At 40.2% G+C, this 22,404-nt stretch overlaps 1 protein-coding gene across 1 annotated transcript in view; it reads right to left on the minus strand.

Moving 5' to 3' along the window:
- Nucleotides 1-1,440: 1,440 nt before the first annotated feature.
- Nucleotides 1,441-22,404, minus strand: part of LOC140800229 (uncharacterized) — a 29,604-nt gene continuing 8,640 nt past the window's right edge. The window contains exon 2 of the mRNA XM_073154906.1: nucleotides 1,441-2,096. Coding sequence (XP_073011007.1) covers nucleotides 1,731-2,096 — 366 coding nt within the window. The 3' untranslated portion in view covers nucleotides 1,441-1,730. The remainder of the gene's footprint in view (nucleotides 2,097-22,404) is intronic.

Genomic DNA, 22,404 nt, shown 5'->3' on the forward strand with positions numbered 1-22,404 from the left:
CAATGATGCTTCCACTCCCATATAGGCAAGAAATCTTTTTGCCAAAGACTGGACTCGCCTGACCCGACCGTCTTGGACTATCTAAAGTCTGCGTGCTCGCAAACAAAAACAGAGCAGACCCTACTGAAGATGGAAATGGAGCTTTTAAATTTTCTTTTTTTTTTTTGGGTTTCTTAGTGATGTACTTAAATCTCGATTAATTTGATTATAATGCATAATGAGTGTTGGGGATTCTAATTACCGTCTATGTATTTTAATTGGAGTATTAGGAAAATAAATTGAAGAGTAGGAAAGTGGAAAGGTATATTCGTCCATTACTCTTGGACTAAAATGAAATTGAGTTCTCTTCCCTTTAACAAGGGCATCTAGATTATTTCATCATGCTGGCTCATCCAATTTATCTATAACCATAACAAAAAAGTTTTAGGATTTTTCCATAAAAATTGGGTATAGTTCAGAAAGTGTAGAGATAATCAACCCTAAATATTATTTATATATTACTACTACATCCATCTTAGAAAGGATATTTTATTCTATTAGTATAAAATCTTATCAATTCCGAATGCAATTTCACTACTCTCTTCTTTAATTTAAAATTTGTCACACTAAATATTAGTATTACACAGGATACTAGATTATAATCAAACATCATAATTATTAATACTATTAGTATTAGTATTACAAATGAAGCCCCCAATTGAACGAGACCGATATGCATAGATGCAGTTTTTCTAAATACATAAAAGCCAAATAGCCACAAGTGCATCGGTCCCTAGCCATATAGTCAATTCCTCATAATATTGTGCTTGAGAGTGTTATACTAGAATGGGCCATATAGGATTTTCTGACGTAGTAAATACGCAAGTTGCAGATAATATTTATGTATAGCAAATCTGAGTCTCATATATGAGAAAGGCTAGATTACAATGTCCAGCCACTGCACCTATATACTCTAATCAATAATAGTAATGGTACTCAGTTTATATATCTCAGTTTCACAAGGTTCATTCCAAGCACAGCTAGATTTCAATAGGTTCAGATGCCACTCCTAGCAGACAGCCTAAGCACTCCAAGTGGACCATAAGAGTGATGATATTAATTCTTTATAACATATAAGAAAGCAGATCAACTACAGCGGCAGTAAAACTTTTCGTTCAAAATTATACCCTAAATTCTATTATTTAAATAAAAAAGTGGACTCTTAGGATTAGATTTTAGCAGCTTCATTTCCTCTTGAATAAATTAATAGGGCATATGTATCTAAAAAGTTTTGCTGAATAGTAATTAGTAGATTTGATTATTTAAAGTAAAATGCATATCGGAACATATTTTAGCTAAAGCAAAGAACCAAAATAAGCAGAAAAACTAATGACGAACTTTTTAGGATAGGCATAAAGGCCTAAACTAAGGCACCCAGAATCAATGTAGAGAAACATTAAGTTGCATAGGAAAATAAACATCTACTACGTTGCATGAAAAGAGATACTACAGCTGCAAACTATGGTTCGACAATCACGAAGTGGTAGGACATTAGATGTCTTCCTTTTAACACCAAAAATAATCATGCCAGGTCCTAAATTTGCAGCTAACTGTTCCATTGGACTCACTCTCAAGTGTTCTAATAACTTAAGCATACATATAGTAAAAAGAAAACATGATCTGAATGAACTTGTATGATTATGATGAAAATGATGGGTAATGTACAAGAGCAACTGCAAATGCTATCAAGATCATGCATGACCACACCAATAGGCCAAATGCTCATCCCTACGTGAATTACTAACGAGACCACCACATTGCAAGCAGATGAAGCTGCTGCCATCTGCAAAAGCGTCTAATATGATCTGCTTCCTGCCCATCTCCGCAAGTATAGACATATTATTAGCATCCAGCAGCGCAGATGGTTCAACAACAGGAAACTGTGGCGTAGTAGATCTTATGGGGCAGGCTTCAGCTATCGCGCACTGAGCAAACAAAGATGCCAGTTGATCCATACCAGCATTGGCTTGCAATCTCTGCCTATAAAGCTCACGTGCACGATTCATTGTATCAAGAACAGCATGGTCTCCACCTTCAGATTTTGTGGCCATAACAACCTATTAACCCACATCAATTGGTTAGTATCTGAGCAGAAAAATCCATCCACTGTACTATGATATTCCAACTAATCCTGGAAACCAATATCCAGCTAAACAGATATAGAACCCCCCGTCCTAGAACTTATGATAATCTGCAATCTCATATCATCAAGAAAGGCAATTTCAATAATACCCTCAGTCCAACAAAACAAAGAAAAGATACATTGTATCAAATATTTGTTTCTGTAATTTGTTTGGCCCTTTAATTTTTATTAAATTGCAGTGCAAAATATAGTGCATATATGCCCTTTCAAATCTTAGTGACACTTCCTGCTCTGCTAACAAGAAAAAACAAGAAATATCTGAAGAAGAAACTTATCCCTAGCTTAAGAACTTTTTGCTCATGAAAATCAACTTGTCTTGTATCTTTCTTTGCAGTATGAAATGTGTATGCATCCTAGATAGTTGATACAAACAAGTTAGCTCAAATCATATTAAGAGGAGATTGGGCTCAATGGATTGAGTCTATTTAGCTTATCTACTTTTATAGTTTAGTTAGAATCTTAGTAGGTTAGAATTTTATTTAATTAGCTAAATCTAGCTCTCCGCAATTTTAGAAAAGTATTCAGAAGATATTCTTCAGGTATCCAAATATTATGAAACCATATGGATAAGATTGGCAACCTCAAGATCTACAACTTTCGTATTCAAAGTTCCTTTTTTGATTTAATCTCTATAAATATGGCCTCATGGCTTGTATCTTAGGTATGCATGAATGAAAGAATAATTGACTTTTGTCCTTGCATCCCTAGTATCTCCCCTTTCAACTTGGCCGCCGACCTCAATCTCCTTCCTCCCTCTTTACCAATAAACGCCGACTCTTCTATCGGAACGATATGGTTTAGCTTCTAATCTCTCTCGTCTATCGATCCCCCTAGTTCTATAGAGCAGGCCTACTTTTCCCCCTTCTTCTCCTCTAAACCATCAATCTACCTAACTACCACCGTCATCATAGCGGACTTGTACACCTTGCACTCAGTGGGGCAAACGTGGTCTTGGGCACCTAGTGGCTCCAGAGTCTTGACTTAGTTATATTTGGCTTCACACACATGCGGCTCACCTTTACAAGAGTCAAACAGGTGGTGAGATTTGGAGTTCGGACTCAACAACACTTCACGTTGCTGCCAGTGATTGGAGTGCTGGGCGTCGGAGAGCTTTCCTATTTTCTACAGCTGCCCCGATTGTACTTGAGCTGCTCCGAGCTCAAGTAAACCAGTTGATCTAGTCCAATTGCTAACTGACTATGCTGGATTGTTTGAGGCCCCAACATGGGTACCCCACTAGGCGTGTCGACCAAAGGATTGAGATTGTTGATATATTTAGTTAGGGTTTTTTCTTATTCCATTAGTTATTTACTTTTATTAAAATAAAATTTTTGTAGATCGCGTTCAAACGCGGAAGGGGTCGCATTCGAACACCCTTGCGAATGCCTGCATCAGATTCGCAAAAACAGAGAAAGCAAAATGTGCGTTCGAACGTGATCAGGCGCATTTGAATGCCTGCATCACATTTGCACATACAGAGAACGCCTTTTGTGCGTTTGAATGCAATCGGGCGCGTACAAACGCGATCGACAAGAATCTTCTAAAATTAGGGTTAATAATTATATTTTGGCTTGTTGGCTAGCCTCTATAAAAGTGTGGATGGCAGCCAAAATCATTATATTATTGGATTATTGTTTTCTTGTCTCCTATCTTCTCTCTATTCTCTTTACCCTAATCTCCCTCCTCCCTCTTCACCAACCTACCATCTCTACCGTTGGCAAGGTCTTTCCTAACATCTAATCTCCCTCGTCTGTCAAGTCCTCCCTCTTCTTTGGGATCTCGATCACTTCTTTCTCTTCGTCTTTATTACTTAAACAACATCAACCATCCAACTTCTTCATTACCATCCATAACCTTAACATCCACTCCACCCGTCACCACCACTATCATCCACATTAAATTGTAATTTTGCCCCTGTTGTAGTTCAAATCTGCGAAGGGCGTAAATACGAAAAACGTAGATTAGGGAGTTACGAATCGATTCCATTCATAATTTTTTGACTATGGGAGAATATTTGGTGAATATTTTCCCTTGGTTGCGCGGACTGCTTCTGCAATAAATCCAGATCTTGAAGGAATCATTCCGTAGCCCTATTATTTGATATCAGAGCCAAACGAACCTCAGACCTCCATTAATGGTTGAAACAAGGAAGATGACGTCGACAAGGAAACCAATAGAGAGCACACCGACAAAGAAAGACTCAATCCACGATAACCCTAACCGTGAGGCCGATTCTTTTGGAGCGACTACGGCAGGACCGAGTCAACCAACGTTTATGGGTGTGAATATAGGCTTTGCGGATAAGCTTAGGGGCATGTTCCAAACATTGCTGCATAGAGTTGATGCAATGCAGAATGATCATAATGCTTTGAAGGAATATGTCATGAACCGATCAGCTTCGTTATCTCCTCGACGAAGATCGGTGCCTTAAGAAGGACCAGCGATAGGACCACACCGAATCGATACCCCACAGGTCCAGGTGCGACATGTTAATGATCTTCTTTTACCTATACCTACACATCATCCCTCACCTCCGTTACAAAACCTAAGACCAACGGTGGTGGAAACCGAGAGGCGAGCGGCACCAGTGCGCTTCGTCGAAGAAGATTGAGTCGATTGACACTTTGAGGATGAGGTTGATCCCTTCGGAGATGGTGATAGACGTGCTCGAGGATTTAAAGGAGATCAACATGCACAAAGGTTCAGACTTAAACCAAGGATCTTTCGCGAACCCGACAATGCTATTCAGGAGAGAACCGCACGCTTGGACTTTTCCAAAATTCCAAGGCGGTGATCCAACGGATTAGGTGTTTCAAATTGAACAATACTTTGATTGTCAAGGGACAGCGGAGGACACAATGGTTAAGATGGCAAGCTTTCACCTCCAAGGAACGGCATTGTATTAGTATCGATCGATTATTTGTAGTGGAGGATTTACCGGTAAGGCTGACTTTTGTAAGAGAATCATACGTCGATTTGGGACAACGACATATCAAAATTTTGCTGCCACATTAAGCAAGATGATTTAGAGGACGACCGTATTGGAGTACCAAGCTGAATTTGAAAGAGTTAGTAGTCGTTGTGAGCCACCTTGGCCTGAACCGATATAGATGAGCACATTCATTTCAGGGCTACGGGATGAGATACAGGCGGATGTTTGTGCTCTTTGTCCTACCACTCTTGAAGAGGCCTTTAAGAAGGTCGTGAGGATGGAGCAAAAGCATAAGGCTCTCAAGATGACAGGGAAAACAAATTTGGGCAACCGTGATGGACGGTTTGCGCCTATAACGCCGACTGAAAATTCTACGGGTTCAAAGACAGTGGCTGCGAGTACTAGATCACAACCACCTTTGAGACCTTCCGATGTTAGAGGAGACACAAGACCCCCCGTTTGAACTCTCACACCTGCCTAGGTGGAGGAGCGAAGAGTGAAGGGCTTTGTTTTCGATGCGATAAACGTTTCAACCCCAGTCATCGGTGTTCCAAACCGATCGGGAGTGTGATGCTCATCGACGGTCTCAAGGAGGACGATGAGATTGCTGGAGGTGGAGAGTATTCAGAGGAGGTCCATGGGGAGGCCATTGAGGAGGGCGCGGAGGAAAATATCTAAACTGAAATATCGATGCATGCATATTCGAGTACTTCTACGCCGATAACATTACAGGTAGACGGACTAATTAGAAAGCATTGTGTGCACATCCTCATCGATTCCGGAAGTACACAACTTTGTAGATGAGAGGTTAGTGAGGAGATTAGGCTTGGATGCTGAACTGACCATGGGATTTGACGTTGCTATTGGGGACGGCACGAAGCTTAAGGCGGAGAACTTGTGTCGCCGGGTCAGTATAAGGGTGCAAGGACACGACATCATTGTGGACTTGTATCCATTGGTGTTGTGAGGAGCGGACATTGTCCTTAGCACTCAGTGGTAATAAAGCTTGGGACCCGTCACTTTTAATTTTCAGAAATAGGTGCGGCTTAATGGCGTTCGTACTTCGCCAATTCCAGTGATACAGCCGATGGTGGGGCTGCCATGTGCGAGTGATTTGGCCTATCTTCTTTAGTTAGGACCAGCAGGAGACGAGCCTCAAATGAATCCAAATACTACCATCGAGTTGTCTAATTTATTAGACAAATTTGCTAGACTGTTTGAGGAACCAAAGGAGTTGCCAATAAGAAGAACGGCGGGCCATCGCATAAAGATTGTGCTCGGGGCTGCACCGACAAATGTGAAGCTATATCACCACATGTGCAAAAGAAAGTTATCTCAAAGATGGTAGCCGAGATGTTGGAGCAAGGCCTCATTCAACCAAGTCATAGCTTATACTCATCGTCGATGCTATTGGTGAGAAAAAATGACGAGACATGGCATTTTTGTATTGACTATTGGGCACTAAACGCTATTACTGTTAATGACCAGTACCCCATTCCGATTATAGAGGAGCTGCTGGACGAGCTTGCAGGGGCGATTATATTCAGCAAGCTTGACTTGAGGGCCAAGTATCATCAAATTAGAGTTCACCCGGCAAATGTGCATAAGACTGCATTTCAGACTCCTGATGGGCATTACGAGTTCAGGGTGATGCATTTTGGTCTCACCAATGCTCCAGCTACGTTTTAAGGCCTCATGAATGATATATTTCGGCCTCTATTGCGAAGGTATGTTTAGTATTCTTTGACGATATTTTGGTATATAGCAGGGCTAAATTGGAGTATTGGCGGCATTTAGAGGATGTGCTGAATTTGTTGAAGCAAAACCAGCTGAAAATCAAGAAGTCCAAGTGCCTATGGAGAGTACAAGTGGAGTATTTAAGCCACATCGTCTCAGCGAAAGGTGTAGCGGCGGATCCTCAAAAGGTAGCATACATGACCGCTTGGCCTATTCCTACCACCACCTGGTGGGGACACCACTTTTTGCCACGTTTATTTTCGTAAACACAAAAGGGTTGCACCCGTGGCCCTTTGGCTTAACGAGGGTTGTGACTAGTCACCTTCTAGGGCTATTTTTTAATCTTGTCTTTTAGTCACCTTTTAGGGCTATTTTTTAATCTTGTCTTTTAGTCACCTTCTAGGGCTATTTTCGTCTTTTATCTTTTACTTTATTTGGCCTATATAAAGGCTTGTAATCATCTTTTATGGGTTAATGCATATTTTGAGAGATTTTGCCTATTGAGTGTTTGTTGGTGGATTCCAACGTCGGTGGATTCCGACACCCCGATTGGTGGATTCCTTGGGTTTTGATTATTTCTCCTTACTTTTTCTTCTCAACTCTACAATCAAGACGTTGTTCTACATCAGCTTTGGTATCAGAGCAGATCGTTTCCTAGTTTATAGACGCTCCACCGCTTGGATTCTACGCAGTGCCTCATCTTTTCTTCGTCAGATCAATCGCTCCACGAACACCAGATCGCTACGAGATCCGTCGCCCGATAACATTAGGATCCGGATCCGAGTTACGCGAGGAGATCACCCTCAATGAGGAAAACAATAAACCATTACCATCACAAGGAGATAATCACAAGTAAGCTTTATTCAATAGATTTTCTTTCCCCGTTTTAGATTAAAAAAAAAAAAGAAAGAGCTCTCTGAAAAAAAAAAAAGAGAAAAAAAGAAAGAAAGAAAGAGCTCTCTGAAAAAAAATCCGAAATTCAATTTGTTTATTTCATCTTTATCTTTAATTTTAGATTTCGAAATTAATTTTAGAAGATATTTTTTTCTTCTTTTCTTATTTACCTTTCCTTAATTTTAGGAAATTAGTTTCTATAATTTTGGGATTAATTTCCAAAATTTTAGGGATTAGTTTCTAAAATTTTAGGGATTAGTTTCCATAATTTTAGGAATTAGTTTCCATAATTTTAGGGATTAGTTTTCATAATTTTTGAAAATTAGTTCCCTAATATTAAGATAAATATCTATCTTATCTACTTCCCTAACTTAATCCCAACCAACCCAATTCAAACCCATCGTCATCTTCCTCCTCTTTAACCCCAGCTGTCACTCACATCCATCATCCCATCTTTCTCTGTTCGCCGACGCTGCCGCTGACCTCCACGGACGACGCCACCGCCGATTTCCACGGCCCTTGCTCTGCCGTGCCACTATCTTCACCACCATCTTCACCATCTACTACTGTTGTCACTGTAGCCCCTACGTGGACCTGCCACTACTTCATCGCAGTCGTCGCTGCCATTCTTGCAGCTCCCTGCCATCGCAGCCGCCGCCGCTGTCCCTACCACCGCAGCCGTCGCCACAGTCGCTGTTATTGGATTCCGACCACCGTTATCACGACCACCATCTACAGTGGACGTGCGACATTTAGTAACATCCATCATTTCTTTACTATTATTTGTTAGTCTTAAAATAGCAACTGTCTTTCTGTTAGTGTGGATCATAAACATATTAAGCCTGTTATTGCCTGCTATTGCCTACCTATTTACATTGCTTAATTCATTTGTTTTATTTCAACAAGCACTTGAGCCTGATATTGCCTACCTACTTCTTTTTGTTTGTTACAAAAAAAAAAAACAATTAATATTAACGGTAGAACTAGCTAGGTTAGAGGGAAAGTCTTGACATAGCTGTAGTCCTTGTCTTGATCTTGGGAGCTTGTACTATTGGTTTGCAATTTTTCTGCTGAGTCTGACTGGCTCTTACTGAAAACTTCATAAGTGGTTGTAGGTTATTCTGGTTATTACTCCTTTATTGTTCGCTGTGATCTCTTAGCTTGCATATCATCATTCATTTATTGCATTTATTTCTTTAGTGGTAGAGACACTTTATATGAACCTTCGTAATGGTAGGAGAGTATCTCACCCTTCATCCCAATCTGTTATGGAACCCAATACCATGGAAGATTTTTGTCGATTTTTACAAGAGTCCATTAAAACCATTACTACTAGATTAGACGACTTCAATGCTCGGCTTGAAGCTATTGAGATGGGTCGTGACCAACATGAGACTAGGAGTGACGTCGGTGCGTCCAACACGGGTGCCATGCGTGCCGCTCCTAATGTCGAGACCCATTGATAGACTCCATACTACCCTCACCATGAGAGAGGTCCTGAGAGAGAACCCCATAGGCAAAATTATCTTGAAGATACATTTGATTTTCAAAATAATAGGGGGTTTAGAGGCAATGTCGCCTTTAGAGAATCTCAAAACCATGACAATCAAATTATAAAAAATATTAAGGTGGATGCCCCAACTTTTGACGGTCACTTAGATCCTGCTATATTTACTGACTGGCTCTGTGAGATGGACCATTTCTTTAAGTGGTATGATCTACTAGAAAACTGACGCGTTAGATTTGCCCAAATGAAACTAGTTGGTCGGGCCAAACTGTTTTGGCAAAGTATAGAACAACTATTAGTGCGACGAAACCAACCTCCCATAATTCATTGGCCTGAAATGAAAGAAAAATTAAAAGAAAAATATTTGCCAAATTCTTATCTTGGTGACCTTTTGGATCAATGGAATAATTTTAAACAAGAAAATAGGCCTGTGAGCGATTAAGTCTCCCAATTTGAGGAATATATGATGAGGTGTAACGTTGTGGAGGATGAGAGGATGACACTGAGTTGTTTTAGGCATGGCCTTAACAACGACATTCGAAAAGAGTTAGTTTTCCGAGAGGTTACCTCCTTGGACCAAGCTTATACTCTTGCGTTGAACTACGAGATGGTTAATAGGCAACAATTGCCTAGGCGACCAATTGGGCGCACCCCTCCCTGCCACGCACTGCTAGCGTAAAAGCTCCACCACCATTGGTACCTACCGAACTACCCAAACCGCCGGACACGCCCAACCCGACAAAGGGAAGGGCCCCTCCATAAAACTGCACCTGTTAATGACCCCCGTCGATGTTACAAATGCCGACAAGTTGGTCATGCAGCCTTAAACTGTCCTCGAAAGACCATTTATCTTGGGGAACAGGATGACATTATCGGGAAAAATGAGCTCGATGAAAAAGTTTATGAACCTGACCCTGATGATGTCCAAGATAGTGATGAAGATCGTGATTATGGAGACCATACTATTGGTATTGTTCGTTGCGCTTTGACGCAACCTCGGGAGATCGATGATTGGCGAAGGAATGCAATATTCCACACTTACATTAAATGTGGGACTAAATATTGCAAAGTCATCATCGACAGTGGGAGTTATATTAACGCCGTCTCTTCTAACGTTATATCTCGCCTGGCGTTAAAGTCTACACCTCATCCGAATCTTTATAAGGTATCTTGGGTAAATGATTCTTCCATTGCTATAAATAAGAGATTCCTCATTCCTATCACTTTCCTTTCTTATAAGGAAGATGTGTGGTGCGACATTTTGCCGATGGATGTAGGGCATATTATTTTAGGCCACGTTAATTCTCGTAAGCACAAAAGGGTTGCACCCGTGGCCTTTTGGCTTAACGAGGGTTGTGACTAGTCACCTTCTAGGGCTATTTTTTAATCTTGTCTTTTAGTCACCTTCTATGGCTATTTTCGTCTTTTATCTTTTACTTTATTTGGCCTATATAAAGGCTTGTAATCATCTTTTATGGGTTAATGAATATTTTATTGAGTGTTTGTTGGTGGATTCCAACATCGGTGGATTCCGACACCCCGATTGGTGGATTCCTCGGGTTTGATTATTTCTCCCTACTTTTTCTTCTCAACTCTACAATCAAGACGTTGTTCTGCATCACCACCACAGGATTGAGAGGATTTCTGGAGCTGATCGAATATTATCGCCGCTTCATCGCTGGGTATGGCAAGATCGCTGCTTCTCTCACTTCTTTGTTGAAGGACTCTTTTAGATGGACGGATGGAGCCACTGCAGCCTTTGCAAAACTGAAAACAGCAATGACAACGGCTCCCGTTTTAACATAGAAGTTGTACTAATGCAATGAGGATGTCCCATAGCTTTTCTTAGTAATGCTTTATCACAAAAATCACAGCAATTATGAACTTACGAGAGAGAGATGTTGACAATTCTACATGCGGTGACAAGGTGAAGACCTTATTTGATCGGTAGGCGATTCATTATCCGAACTGATCAAAGGAGCCTTCCATACTTTATGGGATAGCGTATAAACACTCCGGCACAGCAAAGATGGGTCACAAAATTGCTGGGGTATGATTATAAAATTCAATACAAGAAATGAACGAAAAATAGAGCGGTGAATGCACTATCACACCAACCCAATACCGCCGAGCTTGTAGTCTATTCTTCTCCCGCTTTTCCTTTTCTTGATAAGCTGAGGTATGCATGTACATATGACCTTTTGAGATTGTTACAGAAGGTGATGGATGATCTGGAGCACCATATAGAGTTGGAGAATCGAGGCGGTTTTTTGTTGGACCGTAGATGCATTCGGGTGCCCGCAAATGATGATTGCGACAGAAATTGTTGGAGCACTTTCACCAAACTCCAGAGGCTGGTCATGAGAGTGTCTTGAAGACATATAGGAGGATATCATAGAGTTGCACGTGAACAGGATTGAGGCGAGATGTGAGGAGTTTTGTCTGTGTTTGTGAAGTCTGTTAAAAGGCTAAGGCACCACATTGAAACCGACCGGATTACTACAGCCTTTACCTATACCAGATCATGTTTGGAAATACATTTCTATAGATTTTATAGAGGGTCTTCCGTTGGTATGTGGCTATTCAGTTATTTTTGTGATCGTTGACAGATTGAGCAACTATGCGCACTTTTTGACATTGTCGCATCTATTTTCAGCTAAGTCAGTGGCTGAAATTTTTATGAGAGATGTTGCTTGGTTACATGGCATGCCACGCACGACTGTCTCGGATCGTGTATTTATGAGCGACTTTTGGATAGAGTTTTTCAGATTGCAAGGGACTCGATTAAACTTCAGTTCGGTCTACCATCCATAGAAGGACGACCAAACTAAGGTGGTCAATCGAGGCATTGAGCAATACTTGAGGTGCTTTGTTGGAGAGATGCCAAGACGATGGTTGACGTTCTTACCGTGAGCAGAGTGGTCTTACAACATCGCCTACCACAGTAGCATTGACATGACTCCATTTGAGGCGGTGTATGGGCACACGGCTCCGACATTATGCGCTAATGATCCAGTGGCATCTGCAGATCGGACAGAGGTGCACTTAGCTTTGATGGATAGAGACGTCACATTGAGGAGGTTTCGTGCCCATCTTAAATCGCTCAAAACCGCATGAAGCAAGTTTATAATCGCAGCCATAAGGAATAGGAGTTTGGTATCGACAGTTGGGTGTTTGTGAGGGTGCAACCATATCGACACGTGACCTTGCATCCGATTCAAAACCAGAAGTTAGCACATCGCTACTTCGGTCCGTTTCAGGTATTATAGCGTATTGGTCTGGTTGCATTTCATTTGGAGCTACCGGAGGGGTCGAGAGTGCATCATGTCTTCCATGTTTCATTGTTGAGGGAGCAGATTGGAGATCATGAGGTCGTTCGATCAGTTCTACCGGAGCCGTTAGAGGAGACAGAGATCGTAGAGCTATTTCGTGTACTTGCTAGGCGCCGACGACAACATGGTACCAGATTAGAGATGGAGATTCTAATTGAGTGGCTTGGCAAGCCATTCGATGAGGCCACGTGGGAGTTGGAGATTGATATTTTGGAGCGTTTCCCTGACTTTTTACCTTGAGGATAAGGTAGGGGAAGCGTGGTGAGCTGATACATTTAGTTAGGATCTTTTCTTATTCCATTAGTTCTTTATTTTTATTAAAATAAAATCCATATAGGTCGCGTTTGAACGCGGAAAGGGTCGCGTTCGAACGCCCTTGCAAACGCCTGCATCAGGTTTGCAAAACCAGAGAACGCAAAATGTGTGTTCGAACGTGATCGGGCACGTTCGAATGCCTACATCGCGTTCGCACATACAGAGGCCTTTTGTGCGTTCGAACACGATCGGGCGCAGTCGAACGTGATCGGCAGGAATTTTCTAGAATTAGAGTTAATAATTGTATTTTGGCTTGTTAGCTAGTCTCTATAAAGGTAGGGATGACAGCCAAAATCATTATGCTATTGGATTATTGATTTCTTGCCTCCTATCTTCTCTCTATTCTCTCTACCCAAATCTCCCTCCTCCCTCTTCACCAACCTATCACCTCTACCGTTGGCAAGGTCTCTCCTAACTTCTAATCTCCCTTTTTGCCGAGTGCTCCCTCTTCTGTGGGATCTCGACCACTTCTTCCCCTTCGTCTTTATCACTTAAACAACATCAACCATCCAACTTCATCTTCATTACCATCCATAACCCTAACATTCATTCCACCCGTCACCACCACCATCATCCACACTAAATCATAATTTCGTCCCTGTTGTATTTTGAATCTGCAAAGGGCATAAATACGAAAAATGTAGATTAGGGAGTTATGGATCGATTCCACTTGGTTTCATAATTTTCTGACTACGGGAGAATATTTGGTGAATATTTTTCCTCGGTTGCGTGGACTGCTTCTGCAATAAATCTAGATCTTGAAGGAATCGTTCCGCAGCCTTATCAATTGTGCTAGGGGCCGAGCCGGCGAACGTTCGACCTTACCGATACCCACATGTGCATAAGGAGATCTCGAGGCTAGTCACTAAGATGTTAGAGTAGGGCATCATCCAGTCGAGCCAGAGCGCGTATTCTTTACCTGTCCTACTAGTGAGGAAGAATAGGAGTTAAGCGATTTTCTATGGACTATCGCACCCTAAACGCCATCACTGTCAAGGACCATTACCCCATATCGGTTACACCCTCGATGGACTCTTTGCCTGCTTATTACCCAGAAGGAAAACTGGACAAAAGACTAAGAGTTAATGGTGGGGATGGCTTTAAAGAGGATATATTACTTTCCTTTTCTTCTAATGGAAATCTAGTATGAATGTAATGTTTTGGAGAACAATCGACCCAAACAAGTAACTAAAATAGAATATAATTAGCAATAACTGATAATAAGTTAATTGATTAAAAGGATCACTACTAGATGGAAGGAGAGAAAACCATCCAGATAAGGCAGTAGCTTCCTCAACTCTCAAATAGGTATGTCGATAGTAGAAAGGCCTAAAATATAGTAAAAGAAAAGACTTTAGAGTTTAGGTTTATCAATAAATGGAATAGTAGTGCTTTTACTTTGATACTAAGTTCTCTTCACGTCCGGGCACCTAAAGATTCTCTTTCACTACTGGAATCTTCTGGACAGCGCAATAACCAATAAAAAGTAGAGATTGAAGGAAAGAGGTTCAGAGAGGAAATAGAAGAAATTAAAGAATCTTAAGATGGAGTAGGAGAAAGGGACAGAAAATGAGAAAGAAAAAAAAAACCACAAGGGAGAAAATGAGAGATCTCAAATAAATCTTATTCCCCATCGTTCATTGTTTCTCATGCAATAACCAACCCTTAAATAGGTTAACAACTTGATTCTAGTTGATTCTAATAGGAACTTATTTCCTAATAGAACTCTAATTAATCATCTTACCTAAATTGACTAACTCAATTTAGATAATAAATCAATGTGGACATCCCCCACATATAAGCTTACCATAACTATCAATTGAGATTCTAATAGGAATTTATTTCCTAATAGGATACTAATTAATTAAGTCTTACCTAAATTGACTAACCCAATTTAGGTAATAACTCAATACAGACATCCCCCGCATATAGGCTTACCATACCTATCAATTGACTAATTCAATTGATTATTTGAATTAAAAATCAACTCAACAAATTAAATGTGAAAATAAGTTAAGCCTAATTAGATCAATTAGACCAAAATTGGACTCAAGCAACTTTATTTTGATCAAATTGAAGATGATGCTCAATGCTATAGTTGGATGTTTGTCAGAATGGACAAAACAAGACAGAAGACTAAGAGTTAATGGTTAGAATGACTTTGAAAAGGATTGATCACTTTCCTCTTCTTCCCTCTATATATAGCTAGATGTTTGTCAGAATGGACGAGACAAGGCTACCACAGCCACAGCCATAGTCTAGATATGCAGAGAGAACTTGTCCAACCAAGTCACTTCACACCCCGCCCATTTAAAATTGAAACAAGAGAGAGAGTATTAAATACACTTGATATTGATGTTACATTACATAGCTATGTAGGATAATATAATAATTTATTTAGGAATAGAAGTAGAGAACTAGTTTTATTGATTGAAGGGAAACATATTAATTTTATTATTATTGGTTGATCAATAGTCTTCAATAACTTATTTTCTATTTCATCTGAAATTTGATTTTCTTTTAGACAATAACATAGATGAGCAAAACATAAATCTCACATACATTTGCAATTTTTTATGCATAAGAAATTCTGCAAAGTAAATTTACCTCATGCCTCATATGTTTCAGAAAAGATTATCGAACAATGATTAAAAAATATCCCTCTTTGTGGTTTCTGTAGCATTTCTAGTTTTTCTAGTTTCTCAATTTTCACTGCATATAGAATTTGCTTATCTAAGGACATGGCATACTTTTCTATTAGATATAAATGGTGAAGATACTTCCTCAGTGCTAGCTTCTTTTTTACATGATTTGAGTTATTTATCTGATAATAGATTAGTGCCAACTTTTGTAATACCTTCGAAACCATTGGAACACATCACGTATGTTTTCATAGATTGGTGGATTTATTAGCTTTTATAGTAAACTTCATATCATGCATATTTTTATAGTCTCCAACATAACTCTTTGCACAAAATTAAAAAGAATTTCTTGGTGTAGATGGACATTGCAATTGAAGATGCAATTAAGCCGATGCAAGATATAGCATATATTGCTGATCAACCAAAATATGTCATTCTTTAAGGTATATCAAATATGTGAGTACAAATCTATATAGATATAAAATTATTAGACCATTTAATCATGATGTCATGTATGTACCAGTATTGCATAGGAGCAATAGATGGAACATGCATCTGTAGCTACAAGCATGGTTTCACAATTTCAAGAAAGAAGGGGTTTCCCAACACAAAATGTTCTTGCGGCAGTAGACTTCAGTTTAAAATTCACTTAAGTTCTTGCTGGGTGTGAACGGTCAGCTCATGATGCATTAAGTGTTACAAGATGCATTAGGTAGGCCAAATGGCTTGAAAGTACATTCAAGTACTTTTCGAACAAAGCAACTTACCATTTTATATTATATATTATGTATAATTAATTTATATTTTTATTCTAATATAGGAAAATATTACTTGTTTGATGCCTGCTATGCTACTAAATATGGATTCCTTGCTCCATATCATAGTGTACTATAATTAACTATTTACATTCATTTGCCCACACATCAATTGAGCGTGCATTTGGGTCTTTGAAGAATAGTTTCAAGATTTTGACATCTAGACCATTTTACCCATTTCAAGCACAAGTTGATATTGTATTAGTATGTTGTATTCTTCATAATTTCATAATGATGGATGGTTGTGACTATTTAACTTTTAGTAAAGAACAATGGATTCCTATATCAACCCTGTAGACTCAAACTCGAAGAGAGCTAACGGAGGAAATTCATGAGTGGATTGAATTGGGAGATAAGATAGCTTAGGAGATATAGATAAATAGAGAAAATAGAAGTGATGCAAATATGTAGATTGTATTTCTGAACATCTCTAACTTACTATGAACTAAATTGTTTGTACTTTTTTATTTCTTTCATGTGAATGTTTGTGTTTTTATGACTTTGAACAATTGTACTCTTTTATTTCTTTCATGTGAATCTTTAATTTACAATTCTCATGTTTATGTTGTTTATTAGTCTTTCTGATGCGGACATCACTGACATATTACACAGGCGCATGTATCAATGCAGTTCCTCTTTCAGGAAATTAGTCTTAAGTCAAGTATTTTTATTATATATTTGTTATTTATGGTGTTTAAGATTATATTTGCTTTCTCGCAATTGTTTAGGGTGTTATTTGCTTGTTGTTATTTGTTTAGGGTGTTATTCACCTAGCAACAACCCAAAATCGCATGGAGCAGACTCATGACAAAGGTCGACGTGAGCGAGAGTTTGAGGTGGATCAATTGGTGTTCGTTCGAGCTCAACTGTACCGGCAATCCACATTGAGGCCAATTTTGAACCAGAAATTGGGTCACAAGTACTATGGTCTGTACCGAGTGCTACAATGAATCGGTCCAGTAGCTTACCGGTTGGACCTACTTGAGGGGACCAGGATCCATCCGGTTTTTCACGTATCGACATGGAAGGCCCAGATCGGGCCTAACCATGTGGTGGGTTCGGCCTTGCCCGAACCAATGGAGGAAGATGGCCTAACTGAACCGGTCCAAGTCTTAGGCCGCAAGAGAAGACGCCATGGATCCAGATTGGAGACCGAAGTGCTGATAGAGTGGCTAGGCAAGCCCACTGACGAGTTTACCTGGGAGCTAAAGTCAGATATAATGGATCGCTTCCCAAATTTCAAACCTTGAGGACAAGGTTGCGGAAACGTGATGGATTGATATGATTCGGACTTCACCGATATCGTCTCGAGCATAGATACACTTTTCTATATATCGTGTTCGAGCGCGGGTGGAGTGCGTTCGAACGCTTGCATCAAGTTCGCACATTCAGAGAGTGTGCATTGTGCGTTCGAACGCGCCTGTGAACGCCTACATCACATTGGCAAATCCAGAGAAGTGAGAAATATGTGCGTTCGAACGCGATCGGGCGCGTTCAAACGCGGTCGGCGAAAATGTACTGTTTAGGGTTATTTTTGAATTGTTGGTTAGCCTCTAAAGGTGTGGATTGATGAATTGAGTTTTTGCCTTGTCTCCTTCGTCTTCTTTGTCTTCTTCGCTCTCGTTCTCTCGATCCCCGGCGACACCGCTTCTAACCTCCCTTGACCGGCCAATCACTCTAGTCCCTTAGAGGCGGCCCACTCCTCCCCCTTCTTCCAATCTATTCAACACTTGCCCTAACCCTTCCATCGCCCATAACCCTTCCACCACAACTTATTCACCGATGACACCCCATTAACGCCGGTCCACCACCATCCACTATCATCTAGGATCTCGTGCCTCCATCCACGGATCCTAAGACAGACCCCGTGACGTTCGTCCACTAATCGTACGATATCTCGAGATCCCTATATCTGATTCATCTAAAACTTGATTTGTTGGAAGGCTCTTTTCCGGGGCTACAACATATCAAAATTTCACGTCGATCCGACGGTGGCATCTTTCGGGATCTATTTCTAAAGTTCCGTGTCAGATCCAGTCCAGATCAGAAATTCGAAATAGATCGAACCTTAGCCTAAAGGGGAGATCGTATCAAAATAGGCCAACTATTTACTCAATCGGGGTTAATAAAGAAATGAAATTTTTTTTGAGATCTCCAATGTGAGTTTTAGATGTGAAACCCTAATTGAGAATGGAGGTGTGAAATCCCATTCGTTTTCTCTTTCTTTCACCATCATCGTTCCTAGAATCTTAACGATCCATTTGTTTCACATCATTTTGGTGTCAAAGCAATGGTTTTTTAGGATTCAAATTTTCTCCAAACCATATTTTCTGTCTCCATCGCCCATTAATTTTTCCGTGCTACTCATCATTCCCAACCTTTATCACCAATTCTACCATATATAGATGTCCCGCCTTCCAAGTTCTATGTCGCTCTATATTTGTCCTTCATTTGACACTTGCATCACGAATATCAAATCATTATCGCATGAGAAGATCGTCATTGTAGAGGAACGAGAAGAATCAGTCATCATTCTAGAATTGCGAAGCAAGATCCAACCAAACGTGGAGTCTTCGTGCATCATCCAATAGTCCATCATCACCTAATTCAAGTAATCAACCTTTTTCCTTGCCATAGGTGAGCAAAAAAAAAACATCAAATTTTCAATATTTCAAAATTTTCGAAATTCCCATTTTTGGCTCTTAATTTAGGTTAGAATCCCAACAAATTTCTTCTTTCCCTAAACTTCCTACCAAATTTCATTTTTCTTTTCAACTTCCCAACAAATCCCACCTTTCCTAAACCTCTACCAAACTACCTTTTTTTTTTCTTTTCTTCTCTCCAATATTCCTAATTTTCAAAATTTTCCCTTCCTAAATTGAAACCAACCCATTGAAATCAACTCCAAGCCCAAACCCATTAGCCACCCAACCCAAACTCACTCACACCTATTAACCCAAATACTTCCAACCCAACCTAACCCCATTAAACTCAAAACCCATTAATCCAAAAGCCAAAAACCTATTAATCTAACCCCTCAACCCGTTAGCCATCTTCATCCCCAACCTCCTCTCACCTTACACCGAGCCCTAGCCCAATTCCCCAATTCCTTCCCTCACTAGACTCCTCATAGCCAGCAACTTCTCCACCGATGTTGTCACCGCCAGTAGTGCTCTCCACCAACAATGGTTGTGCCACAGGCACAAACCGTGCCGGCCAGTCACGGCACGTGCCGCGGCACTTGCTGGCCGTGCCATAAGAGAATGAGAGAAAAAGGTAAGGGATACTCACCTTTGCTATTGTACTCACGAAGCGGGCGGCGATCGGCGAGCGACGGCGACGGTGATGAGGTCGATGGTGAGCGGCGATGCGTTAGGAGGGGTGTCGTGCGGCACCCTCGTGCCACGTGCCGATACGCCGCCGGCACAGCCATCCTTGCTCTCCACTGATGCCGTCATCACCAGTGTCGCTCTCTACCGACGCCAACATCGCCAACCCCGCTCTCCACCATCGCCAACGCCATCTTCTCTGAGCTCCGTCCCTATGATCGATGTCATTTCTGAAACTGAAGACAAGCCTTGACATCATGAAGATTTGGATGTGAAACCCTAGCTTGAGGGTGAAGGTGTGAAATCTATCCCTAAGCATGATGATGCTTGGTTTGACTGAGAACGGTAAGAGCCCGATCGACTAGAGAAGTATGAGAAAAGTCTCAGTCCACTGCTCAAAGTCACTAAGGATAAGTTTTATCGTTAGAAAAACTTGGGTGTGAAACCCTTGCTTGAGGGTGGAGGTGCAAAACTTATCCCTGAATCTGATGATATTTGGCTTAATCGAAGTGACTTGGGGTGCCAGGAAACTATAAGACTAGAGCAACCTGAAGGCTGCAGGGGATAATACTCGACAGAGTCGAGTTCTCTCCCACTTGGGGAGTATGATGCGGACATCACTGACATATTACACAGGCACATGTATCAATGCAGTTCCTCCTTCAGGAAATTAGTCTTAAGTCAAGTATTTTTATTATACATTTGCTATTTATGGTGTTTATAATTATATTTGCTTTTTCGCAATTGTTTAGGGTGTTATTTGCTTATTGTCATTTGTAAGGTCTATAAATAGGCCAACTGTTTACTCAATCAGGGTTAATGAAGAAATGAAATTTTTTTTAAGATCTCCGAGTTTTGGGTGTGAAACCCTAATTGAGAATAGAGATGTGAAACCCCATTCTTTTTCTCTTTCTTTCACTATCATTGTTTCTAGAATCATAACGATCCATTGTTTCACATCACTTTTTTTATCACATGTATCTATAAGAAAACTTTGTACTTATTAATCTCTTAATGGTTACCCTTCTAATTTTAGCTAGCCCAATTTCATATTGTCAAGGCAAGAGCCTTATATCTTTGTAAAGGCACATGAACCATTTGCTTTCTTTCTCAAAATATTTGTATTAGTTCTTATGTAAATTGGTAGTGCTTCTATTATACTATTTGATTCTAGTAATTCTTATCTTATTTCTCCACTAATATAAATTCAAATGTGATTATGTAAATGATTGGCATCTTGCGATCCCTTATTTCTTTCTTTGTATAGATCATGAATTTTGACATGCATTCAAGTAATGGTTCTAAAAAAGTCACACAATCTTTGTTGGACTTTTAGCATGAATCATTTCTTTCTTGACTTCATGGCCGGTCAAGCTAAAGATGACCTAAAATATGAGATGGGATTTAAAACCAAGGATGACCGTGCCGGTGGCGTACGGCACATGGGCACGAGGGGTGCCGCACGGCACCCCTTCTAATAGTTCCGCCGCTCGCCGTCAACCTTGTTGCCGATCGCCGTCACCGTCGCCGTCGCTGCCGCCGTCGTCGTCGGGTGCCCTAGCCCGAGGGAGAAGAGACCGAGAGAGAGTGAGAGAGAAACTAAGAGAGAGAGAGATCAAGAGAGAGAGAGATTAGTTAAAGCTTAAGTTGCGGATCCGGATATTCGATCGGTTAAAACTTAAGTTTCTCTCTCACTCTCTCCCGGTCTCTTCTCCCTCGGGCTAGGGCACCCGACGGTGATGGTGACGGCGGCGATCAGAGAGCGGCAAGCGGCAACGGCGAAGGTGAATGTGTTGAAATGTATCAAGAAACTTAAGAAGTTAAGTGGTGTACGATAGGATGAGAAGGAGAAAGAAATAGTTATGGAAAAAGAGGAGTATGAAACATATCTAAAGATATGTATATAAATTATCAGTTTTAAAATTACTTATTTCTTTGTGATAATTATGTTTATAATGTAATAACAGTAAAGATAGCCTTTTATCAACAAACGTATTGAAGATTATGATTTGTTAGCTATTGTTTGCGACAATAATTATGCCACCGGCTATTTTGCTAAGCAACTAACAGTGGGGAGCAATAGTATTTCAATTAATGATGAACCTACTGGATCATTCAAGGCCTAGTGAAGATTTTGATGAATAACCATCTAGCATGGGTAACGAACCAATACAATCCAACTCCAAAAAGGGCAAGAATTTGAAGAGATCTAGGGATGCTGAAATAAAGGTAATGGAAAACGTTGCAACTCAAATTGCAAAAGTTGCTATGGCTCTTGATAGCTCAAAATCAAGGCATTTTGCCGATGATCTCTACATTGAAGTAATAAAGCTAGAATAGGAAGGGTATAACTATGAAGATTTGGCATCTGCCTATAACTTTGCTTGAAAAGGATACACAAGCTAAAGGTCTTTTAGTCAAGTTAGTGGAACATAGGAAGTTATAGCTTGATAAGTATCTTTTTCATATTAAGGGCACTGAAGCTGATCGCTTCAAGTAAAATAGCAGTTTTAATTATTTTCAAGTGTTAGACTTTGTTCTTGAGACTATGCATCTTTATGTTAATACTTGTCATACTATATTATATAGTAACGTACTTCATTTAACAAAAGGCATGAGCTGTAAGAATCTGCTTTCTTCAACTATGTCGAGATTTTCTTCTTTCTTTATTAGGACATTGCTTATTTTAAGATAGTTTTATTTAAATTTAGTGTTTTCT

The sequence above is a fragment of the Typha latifolia genome, chromosome 13 (genome assembly GCF_019914945.1).
Source record: "Typha latifolia isolate L0001 chromosome 13, TyphaL0001v2, whole genome shotgun sequence".
Classification (NCBI taxonomy): domain Eukaryota; kingdom Viridiplantae; phylum Streptophyta; class Magnoliopsida; order Poales; family Typhaceae; genus Typha; species Typha latifolia.